At 41.3% G+C, this 12,500-nt stretch overlaps 1 protein-coding gene across 6 annotated transcripts in view; it reads right to left on the bottom strand.

Annotated features, from left to right (window-relative positions):
• Positions 1–12,500, bottom strand: part of LOC123502158 — a 42,925-nt gene that overhangs the window by 23,748 nt on the left and 6,677 nt on the right. For 4 of the 6 annotated variants that reach the window (XM_045251424.1, XM_045251402.1, XM_045251389.1 and 1 more), the window contains 5 exons: positions 11,880–11,975; positions 9,770–9,938; positions 9,412–9,538; positions 6,882–6,990; positions 1,656–2,117 (listed from right to left, as the gene is read on the bottom strand). In XM_045251424.1, the coding sequence (XP_045107359.1) occupies positions 1,656–2,117; positions 6,882–6,990; positions 9,412–9,538; positions 9,770–9,938; positions 11,880–11,975 (963 nt within the window). Of the gene's footprint in view, positions 1–80; positions 90–1,655; positions 2,118–6,881; positions 6,991–9,411; positions 9,539–9,769; positions 9,939–11,879; positions 11,976–12,500 lie in introns of all 6 variants that reach the window. The other 2 variants (XM_045251406.1, XM_045251416.1) reach the window with 2 other exon arrangements.

The following is a 12,500-nucleotide window of genomic DNA, read 5'->3' as shown; positions in this document are numbered from 1 at the left end:
AGTGGCTATAAAGGGTTCAGATTGCATTAAAAGAGAGTTAGAATATGTTTTGACAGTAACAAACAATAATATTTACTTACGGCAAAGATCTGTCCATGGCAGCCAGAGAGAGAGAGAGAGAGAGAGAGAGAGAGAGAGAGAGAGAGAGAGAGAGAGAGAGAGAGAGAGAGAGAGAGAGAGAGAGAGAGAGAGAGAGAGAGAGAGAGAGAGAGAGAGAGAGAGAGAGAGAGAGAGAGAGAGAGAGAGAGAGAGAGAGAGAGAGAGAGAGAGAGAGAGAGAGAGAGAGAGAGAGAGAGAGAGAGAGAGATCATTAGTGAGTTATTCTGACAAACAACACATAAAACACAATTATGAAACACAAAACAAACACAGGACAAAAAAATTAATCCGACCACAAAAAAACGTCTGAAAAAGCGTAAATTTGACAAAAAAAAAAAAACACCAAACATCATTAAAACGCAAAACATATAAAAACAGACAATTTTTAAACCAAACGGAGACACCTAAACACCCCAAAGCAAACACACACAAACAAACGGACAATTTTTAAACCAAACGGAGACACCTAAACACCCCAAAACAAACACACACACACAAACAAATGAACAAACAGACAATTTTCAAACCAAATGGAGACACCTAAACACCCCAAAACAAACACACACACACACACAAACAAACAAAATAAAAAAAAACGAAGAATTTTCAAACCAAACGCAAAAAATCTAAACACCCAAAAAAAAAAAAAAAAATAATAATAATAATAATACATAACAAAAAAATACCCAAAATATAAAAAAAACAAATAAATAAATAAAAACACCCCAAAATTCCAATAAAACACCGGAAAAACACCAATAGACACAAACACGGTTGACTCTCGGTGGCTCGGACAAATAGAAGGGAAATGGTCCGACAAACGCCAATGTCCGACTTACACGAATCCACACACCCACACACACACACACACACACACACATAAAATAAGGAAGGAAGGAAGGAAGGAAGGAAGGAGAGAGGAAGAGAAGAATAGATGCATAACACAGACAGACTGACTGGCTGACTGTTTGATGTTCTGACTGGATCATGGCGTTTTTAAGCGTAGTTTGAGGGTTATAGTGACAGATTAACAGAATTTCTACTTTAAATATTGCAAAAAAACACTCTTATGGATCAATTTCATCATCAGTGCTTTGAAAATTGTGGCCACATAATCTATATATTAAAAAGACTCTTGTTTCAGTCACACCACAAACACAACAAACAAACAAAACAGATATATTCCTACATACTCGAAAAAACACCAAAAACACCATTAAAACACAAACACACCCCAAAAAAACGAACATCTTCAAAGACAAAATAAAACACTTTAAAACACCCCTCAACAAGTTAGTCGACACCTAAAACAGCATTAAAACACCACAAAACACACACAAACACAGACACACTCAAACACAAACACACACATCCCAAAAACACCAAACACACCCCAAAAACATCACAAAACACACCAAACACCACAAACACACAAAAAGCTAGTCAACACCACTAGACACACCAAACACACCCCAAAAACACCACACAAAATTAACCCACACTTCAAAAGCACCACAAAAGTTAGTCAACACCAGAAAAACACCACACAAACGCACCAAACGCAAACGGCGACATCTTCCTGGCCTTCCCATGGCTGTGACAAGCTGGGAGTGACTTCGTAGTGATCACACCACCACCACCACCACCACCACCACCAGCAGCCCTGCACAGCACCTCTTGAGAGAGTGAGTGAGAGAGAGAAGGTGGCGGGAGACTATTGGGAGTCAAACAAGGTGGTGATGACAGCCTCTCCCATTTCTCCCAGCCTGACGACCTCCCCCATTTGGCTCGAACAGGCTGGGGTGACGGTGTTGGGGTGTGTCTTGGGGTGATTAAAGACGTCAAACTCCCCTGGGGTGCGTCGTTTGGCCTCCATTTGTAGCCTCGACGGAATAAATTATCCAGCGATGTTGTCCGAGGAACGCGTCCAAGGCTCCCTAGGGTTTGGTGGTGATTGTGGTGGCTCGGTGGTGTTGGCAGCACTGCATGGCTGGCGCGGCGGTGTCTTGTTGATGTTGCTGTGTGTTTAGGGGTGTTTATGGGTGTTTGGATGGTGTTTTGTGGTGTTTACGGGTGTTTAGTGTGTTTGTGTTTGTGTTTAGGTGTTTAGTGTGGGTGTTTAGGTGTGTTTGGGGTGTTTGGGTTTGTTTAGGTGTGTGTTTGGGGTGTTTAGGTGTGTGTTTAGGTGTGTTTGGGGTGTTTAGGTGTGTTTTAAGGGGGGTGTGTTATGAGTGTTTGGTGTCTTTGAGGTGTTTGGGGTGAGGTGGTGTTTATGAGTGGTGGTCTTTGAGGTTGAAGCTGTTTGTGGGTGTTTGGGTGTGTTTTGGGATGTTTTGGTGGTGTTTGGGGTGTTAAGGAGTGTTTAGAGGTGTTTAGCATGTTTTGTGTTTTGTGGTGTTTGGTGTAGTGGGATTTTGATGTGTTTAAGGGTGTTTGGGGTGTTTTGGATGTGTTTGGTGGTTTGGGGTGGGAGTGTTTAGAGTGTTTAGCATGTTTTTGGGGTGTTTGTGGTGTTTGATGTGTTTGGTGTTTTGATGTGTTTAAGGATGTTTGGGTGTGTGGATGTGGTGGTGTTTGGGGTGTTAAGGAGTGTTTAGAGGTGTTTAGCATGTTTTTTGTGGTGTTTTGTGGTGTTTTGGTGTAGTTTTGGGATGTTTTGATGTGTTTTTGGTGTGTTTAAAGGTGTTTGGGGGTGTTTTGGATGTGTTTGGGGTATTTTGGTGTGTTTGGAACATTTAAGTATGTTTTGTGATATTTTTTAGGATATTTGCTGGTGTTAAGAGTGTTTTGGGATGTTTTTGGGGTGTTTGGGTGTGTTTGGGTGTGGTTAGGTTAGGTTAGGTTGTTGTTGTTATTGTTGTTGTTGTTGTTGTTCCTCTTCTTCTTCTTCTTCTTGTTAGGTTAAGTTAGGACTCACTACTGCTACTGTTGTTGTTGTTGTTGTTGTTGTTGTTATATTCTTTCTCTCTCTCTCTCTCTCTCTCTTTCCTTGTTATTCTTATTAGTCTCTCTCTCTCTCTCTCTCTCTCTCTCTCTCTCTCTCTCTTTGTTGTTGTTATTGTTGTTAATCTTGTTGTCGTTATCAAACTCTCTTTTCACTATCATCATCATCATCATCATCTTGCCTCCCTCAACACACACACACACACACACACACACACACACACACACACACACACACACATAACACAGCCTGTCAAACACAGCCTTCAAAACACCAATAACTTCCACTGCAGCCTGTCAAACTATCCCTGAGCCTTGAAAACACCAATAACTTCCACTGCAGCCTGTCAAACTATCCTGGAGCCTTGAAAACACCAATAACTTCCACTGCAGCCTGTCAAACTATCCCTGGAGCCTTGAAAACACCAATAACTTCCACTGCAGTCTGTCAAACTATCCCTGGAGCCTTCAAAACACCAATAACTTCCACTGCAGCCTGTCAAACTATCCCTGGAGCCTTGAAAACACCAATAACTTCCACTACACCCTTCAAAACACCAATAACTTCCACTGCAGCCTGTCAAACTATCCCTGGAGCCTTGAAAACACCAATAACTTCCACTGCAGCCTGTCAAACTATCCCTGGAGCCTTGAAAACACCAATAACTTCCACTGCAGCCTGTCAAACTATCCCTGGAGCCTTCAAAACACCAATAACTTCCACTGCAGCCTGTCAAACTATCCCTGGAGCCTTGAAAACACCAATAACTTCCACTGCAGCCTGTCAAACTATCCCTGGAGCCTTGAAAACACCAATAACTTCCACTGCAGCCTGTCAAACTATCCTGGAGCCTTGAAAACACCAATAACTTCCACTGCAGCCTGTCAAACTATCCTGGAGCCTTCAAAACACCAATAACTTCCACTGCAGCCTGTCAAACTATCCCTGGAGCCTTGAAAACACCAATAACTTCCACTGCAGCCTGTCAAACTATCCCTGGAGCCTTGAAAACACCAATAACTTCCACTGCAGCCTGTCAAACTATCCTGGAGCCTTGAAAACACCAATAACTTCCACTGCAGCCTGTCAAACTATCCTGGAGCCTTGAAAACACCAATAACTTCCACTGCAGCCTGTCAAACTATCCCTGGAGCCTTGAAAACACCAATAACTTCCACTGCAGCCTGTCAAACTATCCTGGAGCCTTGAAAACACCAATAACTTCCACTGCAGCCTGTCAAACTATCCCTGGAGCCTTGAAAACACCAATAACTTCCACTGCAGCCTGTCAAACTATCCCTGGAGCCTTGAAAACACCAATAACTTCCACTGCAGCCTGTCAAACTATCCCTGGAGCCTTGAAAACACCAATAACTTCCACTGCAGCCTGTCAAACTATCCCTGGAGCCTTGAAAACACCAATAACTTCCACTGCAGCCTGTCAAACTATCCCTGGAGCCTTGAAAACACCAATAACTTCCACTGCAGCCTGTCAAACTATCCCTGGAGCCTTGAAAACACCAATAACTTCCACTGCAGCCTGTCAAACTATCCCTGGAGCCTTCAAAACACCAATAACTTCCACTGCAGCCTGTCAAACTATCCCTGGAGCCTTGAAAACACCAATAACTTCCACTGCAGCCTGTCAAACTATCCCTGGAGCCTTGAAAACACCAATAACTTCCACTGCAGCCTGTCAAACTATCCCTGGAGCCTTGAAAACACCAATAACTTCCACTGCAGCCTGTCAAACTATCCCTGGAGCCTTGAAAACACCAATAACTTCCACTGCAGCCTGTCAAACTATCCTGGAGCCTTGAAAACACCAATAACTTCCACTGCAGCCTGTCAAACTATCCCTGGAGCCTTGAAAACACCAATAACTTCCACTGCAGCCTGTCAAACTATCCCTGGAGCCTTGAAAACACCAATAACTTCCACTGCAGCCTGTCAAACTATCCCTGGAGCCTTGAAAACACCAATAACTTCCACTGCAGCCTGTCAAACTATCCCTGGAGCCTTGAAAACACCAATAACTTCCACTGCAGCCTGTCAAACTATCCCTGGAGCCTTGAAAACACCAATAACTTCCACTGCAGCCTGTCAAACTATCCCTGGAGCCTTGAAAACACCAATAACTTCCACTGCAGCCTGTCAAACTATCCCTGGAGCCTTGAAAACACCAATAACTTCCACTGCAGCCTGTCAAACTATCCCTGGAGCCTTGAAAACACCAATAACTTCCACTGCAGCCTGTCAAACTATCCCTGGAGCCTTGAAAACACCAATAACTTCCACTGCAGCCTGTCAAACTATCCCTGGAGCCTTGAAAACACCAATAACTTCCACTGCAGCCTGTCAAACTATCCCTGGAGCCTTGAAAACACCAATAACTTCCACTGCAGCCTGTCAAACTATCCCTGGAGCCTTGAAAACACCAATAACTTCCACTGCAGCCTGTCAAACTATCCCTGGAGCCTTGAAAACACCAATAACTTCCACTGCAGCCTGTCAAACTATCCCTGGAGCCTTGAAAACACCAATAACTTCCACTGCAGCCTGTCAAACTATCCCTGGAGCCTTGAAAACACCAATAACTTCCACTGCAGCCTGTCAAACTATCCCTGGAGCCTTGAAAACACCAATAACTTCCACTGCAGCCTGTCAAACTATCCCTGGAGCCTTGAAAACACCAATAACTTCCACTGCAGCCTGTCAAACTATCCCTGGAGCCTTGAAAACACCAATAACTTCCACTGCAGCCTGTCAAACTATCCCTGGAGCCTTGAAAACACCAATAACTTCCACTGCAGCCTGTCAAACTATCCTGGAGCCTTGAAAACACCAATAACTTCCACTGCAGCCTGTCAAACTATCCCTGGAGCCTTGAAAACACCAATAACTTCCACTGCAGCCTGTCAAACTATCCCTGGAGCCTTGAAAACACCAATAACTTCCACTGCAGCCTGTCAAACTATCCCTGGAGCCTTGAAAACACCAATAACTTCCACTGCAGCCTGTCAAACTATCCCTGGAGCCTTGAAAACACCAATAACTTCCACTGCAGCCTGTCAAACTATCCCTGGAGCCTTGAAAACACCAATAACTTCCACTGCAGCCTGTCAAACTATCCCTGGAGCCTTGAAAACACCAATAACTTCCACTGCAGCCTGTCAAACTATCCCTGGAGCCTTGAAAACACCAATAACTTCCACTGCAGCCTGTCAAACTATCCTGGAGCCTTGAAAACACCAATAACTTCCACTGCAGCCTGTCAAACTATCCCTGGAGCCTTGAAAACACCAATAACTTCCACTGCAGCCTGTCAAACTATCCCTGGAGCCTTCAAAACACCAATAACTTCCACTGCAGTTTGTCAAACTATCCCTGGAGCCTTGAAAACACAAATAACTTCCACTGCAGCCTGTCAAACTATCCCTGGAGCCTTCAAAACACTAATAACTTCCACTGCAGCCTGTCAAACTATCCCTGGAGCCTTGAAAACACCAATAAATTCCACTGCAATCTTCCAAACACCATTACAAACACCAATAACATCCCAAACACAATTCAAAACACCCAAACATCAAAACAACACTTACAAACACACACAAAATAATGAAGCAGACAAACATATGAAAGAAAAACACCAATAGAGAAATCAAAACTCACCCAAACATATCCAAACACACCAAAACACCAAAATAACCCCAAACACACCCAAAATACCCCCAAACACCCCAAAATACACCCAAAACACATCCCAACACACCCAAAATACATCCAAACACCCCCAAACACATCCAAACATTCCCAAACACCCCCAAACGCAAGGTACCTGAAGTGGGTGTTTTAACGATCATCTTGGGGTTGGCCCCTCGACTCAAGAGAAACCTCACAATCGGTGTGTGGTCATGGTAAGCAGCAGCATGTAGAGGTGTCACCCCCTGAAACAAACGGAGAGGTTAAATAAAACACCCAAATGCACCCAAAACCCCCAAAAAACACCAAATGCCAAAACACACCAAAATTATATGAAAAACACCAAAAACACCAATAAACACGCTCTAAAACAAACGGAGAGGGTAAATAAAACACCAAAACGCACCCAAAACACCAAAACACCAAATGCCAAAACACACCAAAAATACATGAAAAACACCAAAAACACCAATAAACACGCTCTAAAACAAACGGAGAGCCTAAATAAAACACCAAAACACCAAAAAAACACCAAATGCCAAAACACACCAAAAATATATGAAAAACACCAAAAACATCAATAAACACACTCTAAAACAAACGGAGAGGCTAAATAAAACACCAAAACACACCCAAAACACCAAAAAAAAAAAAAGCGTAGTTTTAATGCCTTTTTTCTTTCCATAAAAATTAACATGAACTATATTCCTAGAGAAAATCACAAGAATTAATAGTTTTAAGATATTAACAGTGTAGAGAATATTGTGTGACATGCACCGAGACTGTTCTATGGAAACGTAAAGAAATGTAGCGTGTTTGTTAAGAGCCATCGCCACACGCTCCCTACAACCACGTCACTCTGTATAACACTACGGATATCAGAGAGGATGAATGAGGAACTTTCTGAGATCAAAAGAGATATTAAGTTCGCTTGTTGTGGTTCAGTTACGTCACTCTGGATAACACTACGGATATTAGAGAGGATGAACTTAGCAAATGGACAAAGCCAACTCTGAGGAACTTTCTGAGATTAAAAGATATATAAAGTTCGCTTGTTGTGGTTCAGTTACGTCACTCTGGATAACACTGGATATCAGAGAGGATGAACTTAGCAAATGGACAAAGCCAACTCTGAGGAACTTTCTGAGATCAAAAGAAATATTAAGTTCGCTTGTTGTGGTTCAGTTACGTCACTCTGGATAACACTACGGATATTAGAGAGGATGAACTTAGCAAATGGACAAAGCCAACTCTGACGAACTTTCTGAGATGAAAAGATATATAAAGTTCGCTTGTTGTGGTTCAGTTACGTCACTCTGGATAACACTACGGATATTAGAGAGGATGAACTTAGGAAATGGACAAAGCCAACTCTGACGAACTTTCTGAGATCAAGATATATAAAGTTCGCATGTTGTGGTTCAGTTACGTCACTCTGGATAACACTACGGATATCAGAGAGGATGAACTTAGCAAATGGACAAAGCCAACTCTGAGGAACTTTCTGAGATCAAAACACATATAAAGTTCGCTTGTTGTGGTTCAGTTACGTCACTCTGGATAACACTACGGATATCAGAGAGGATGAACTTAGCAAATGGACAAAGCCAACTCTGAGGAACTTTCAAAGACATATAAAGTTTGCTTGTTGTGGTTCAGTTCGGAAAATTTCGTTTCAGTAAATATGGCCGGGTTATTTCAGCATATACTCCGAAAATTGTTTTTTTTTGTAAACGCTAGTGATATTTGCTGTACGCTTTTTGAGTGGAGCGTTACCCTATGCTGAGACTCTGACAATGTTGTGATAAGGTATTTACTATTAGACTTACAAATAATACTGACAGGACACTGGTACATCCATACTTTGCACCATTAGGAACATATATTTGCATATTTTAATGTCATTTTCAATCATACACATGGTGAAATAATCAAATGTTTATATTATGAGGTATGTAGGTAGGAATATCAGTATATATATTTTTTTAATAGGGCTTCCACAAGAGCGACAGTTTGGCGTGATAGGCAGGACCAACTTGTGAATTAAACCAGAACAATGACCATACTTGGTGCCATTAAAATAGTGAAGACTGTGGCCATTAATCTTCTGCCATCCATAGGCTAATGTCAATAAAATGGTCTAATGTACACAAAATTCAATTAAAATAGTAAAGACTACAGAGATCGCGATTGGTGCCATTAAAATAGTGAAGACTGTGGCCATTAACCTTCTACTCTCCATACACCCTTGCTAATGTCAATAAAATGGTCTAATGGTACACAAAACTCGTTAAAATAGTGAAGACTGTGGCCATTAACCTTCTACCCTCCATACACCCTTGCTAATGTCAATAAAATGGTCTAACGGTACACAAATCTCAATTAAAATAGTGAAGACAGTGGCCATTAATCTTCTGCCCTCCATAGACCCTTCCTAACATCAATAAAATGGTCTAACGGTACACAAAACTCAATTAAAATAGTGAAGACTGTGGCCATTAACCTTCTACCCTCCATACACCCTTCCTAACATCAATAAAATGGTCTAACGGTACCCAAAACTCAAGGTAAAAATGTGTCCCAGTAATGTCAATAAAATGGTCTAACGGTACACAAAACTCAAGGTAAAAATGTGTCCCAGTACTGAAGGGGCTAAGGGAACTCACATGAGGATCTGCAGTATTGATGTCAGCGCCGGCCTGCAGCAACAAGGTGACAGCCTGTGCACGGCCCTCAAACGCTGCGTGGTGAAGGGCTGTCCAGTGCGCTGCGTCCCTCACTTCCAGATGCAGGCTGTGTGTGGGAGGGAGTGAGTGAGTGAGAGAGAGATGGAGAAGAGGAAGAGAAGAGAGAGAGGAAGAGGAGACACCACACAACACCCCACAACACCTAAAACTCACCCAAAACACCCTTAAAAACCCCAACAACTACCAAAGAACCACAAAAACACCATAAAAACACCACAAAACATTCTAAAAACACCCCTGCAACACCCCAAAACACCTCACAACACCCCAGACTCACCCCAGCCTGACAGTATGGGAGAGGAGGTACCGTAGGACAGCCAGGCACCCAAAATTAGCAGCCAGGTGAAGAAGATTGCAGGTGATGCCTCGGAAACGCACCAGAGCAACACCACGGCGCCACTCCCCATGCATCGCCAGTGCCTCCACCACCGCCACATGGTCGCGGTCTGGGGGTGGGGGAGAATGTTTTAGTGTGTGTTTTTAGTGTGTTTTTAGTGTGTTTGTGGGGTGTTTTAGTGTATTTTGGGGTGTTTTAGAGTGTTTTGTGGTGTTTGAGTGTGTTTGAGTGTGTTAATGTGTTTAGTGGGGTGTTTTAGTGTATTTTGGGGTGTTTTAGAGTGTTTTGGGGTGTTTTAGTGTGTTTTGGGGTGTTTTAGTGTGTTTGTGGGGTGTTTTTAGTGTATTTTGGGGTGTTTTAGTGTGTTTTGGGATGTTTTAGTGTGTTTTGGGGTGTTTTAGTATGTTTGAGTGGTGTTTTAGTGTATTTTGCAGTGTTTATTGTGTTTTGGGGTGTTTTAGTGTGTCTGAGTGGTGTTTTAGTATGTTTTTAGTGTTTGTGTGGTGTTTGAGTGTATTTTGGGGTGTTTTAGTGTTGTTTGAGTGGTTTTCTAGTGTGTTTGAGTGTGTTTTAGTGTTTCTATTATTTCAGTGTTTGATCTCCCTGCCAACACTCACAATGTGATTTTGGTGTGTTTTAGTGTGTTAATATGGTGTTTCAGTGTGTTTTGGGGTGTTTTAGTGTGTTTGTGTGGTGTTTGAGTGTGTTTTGGGGTGTTTTAATGTGTTTTGAGATGTTTAGTGTGATTTAGTGTGTTTTAATGTGTTTTAGAGTGTTTTTAATGTGTTTGTGTGGTGTTTTAGTTACTTTCTAGTGTGTTTCAGTGTGTTTGAGTGTATTTTGGGGTGTTTTATGTTGTTTGGGTGCATTTTAAGTGTGAATAAGGTTGTTTGAATGCATTTAAGAATGAATAAGGGTGTTTGAATGCATTTAAGGGTGTTTGGATGGATTTTAAGTGTGAATAAGGGTGTTTGAATGCATTTAAGAATCAATAAAGGTGTTTGAGTGCATTTAAGGGTGTTTGGATGGATTTTAAGTGTGAATAAGGGTGTTTGAATGCATTTAAGGGTGTTTGGATGGATTTTAAGTGTGAATAAGGATGTTGGAATGCATTTAAGGGTGTTTGGATGTATTTTAAGGGTGAATAAGGATGTTTGAATGCATTTAAGGGTGTTTGGATGGATTTTAAGTGTGAATAAGGGTGTTTGAATGCATTTAAGAATGAATAAGGGTGTTTGATTGCATTTAAGGGTGTTTGGATGGATTTTAAGTGTGAATAAGGGTGTTTGAATGCATTTAAGGGTGTTTGGATGGATTTTAAGTGTGAATAAGGGTGTTTGAATGCATTTAAGGGTGTTTGGATGGATTTTAAGTGTGAATAAGGGTGTTTGAATGCATTTAAGGGTGTTTGGATGGATTTTAAGTATGAATAAGGGTATTTGAATGCATTTAAGGGTGTTTGGATGGATTTTAAGTGTGAATAAGGGTGTTTCAATGCATTTAAGAATTAATAAGGGTGTTTGAATGCATTTAAGGGTGTTTGGATGGATTTTAAGTGTGAATAAGGGTGTTTGAATGCATTTAAGGGTGTTTGGATGGATTTTAAGTGTGAATAAGGGTGTTTGAATGCATTTAAGGGTGTTTGGATGGATTTTAAGTGTGAATAAGGGTGTTTGAATGCATTTAAGGGTGTTTGGATGGATTTTAAGTATGAATAAGGGTATTTGAATGCATTTAAGGGTGTTTGGATGGATTTTAAGTGTGAATAAGGGTGTTTCAATGCATTTAAGAATTAATAAGGGTGTTTGAATGCATTTAAGGGTGTTTGGATGGATTTTAAGTGTGAATAAGGGTGTTTGAATGCATTTAAGAATGAATAATGCATTTAAGGGTGTTTGGATGGATTTTAAGTGTGAATAAGGGTGTTTGAATGCATTTAAGAATCAATAAAGGTGTTTGAGTGCATTTAAGAGTGTTTGGATGGATTTTAAGTGTGTTTTAGTGTGTTTTCAGTGTGTTTCTAGTGTGTGATCTCCCAGGCAACACTCACAGGTAGCGATGTGGATGGGTTGCCAGCCTGACTTGGCATCCTTGCAGTGGACATCAACACCAGCATCCAGCAACACCCGGGTCATCTCCACATTGCCTGGGGGGGGGTGGGAAAGGTCAGGTCAGGTCAGGTTAGATCAAAAACACTAATTAATCCCTTTTCTTCATTTCAAAACAGCCCAAAAACTGCCTAATTTACATTCACACACCCCAAAACACCCCAAACACACCTTTAAAATGCATCTAAACACTCTTAAAATGCATTCAAACACCCTTAATATCCTCAAATGCATTCAAATCCCCTTATTCACACTTAAAATCCATCCAAACACCCTTAAATGCATTCAAACACCCTTACTCATTCTTAAATGCATTCAAACACCCTTATTCATACTTAAAATCCATCCAAACACCCTTAAATGCATTCAAACACCCTTATTCACCCTTATATGCATTCAAACACCCTTATTCATCCTTAAATGCATTCAAACACCCTTAAAATACATCCAAACACTCTTAACTTCTTCAAATGCATCCAAAAACCCTTAAAATGCATCCAAACATCCCAAACACTCTTAAAATGCATCCAAACACCCAAAAAACCTCCCAAATCTCTTAAAAA

The sequence above is a fragment of the Portunus trituberculatus genome, chromosome 2 (assembly GCF_017591435.1).
Source record: "Portunus trituberculatus isolate SZX2019 chromosome 2, ASM1759143v1, whole genome shotgun sequence".
In the NCBI taxonomy this organism is placed as follows: domain Eukaryota; kingdom Metazoa; phylum Arthropoda; class Malacostraca; order Decapoda; family Portunidae; genus Portunus; species Portunus trituberculatus.
The sequence above is the reverse complement of the archived record's forward strand: the minus strand, read 5'-3'. Positions and strand labels throughout refer to the sequence as shown.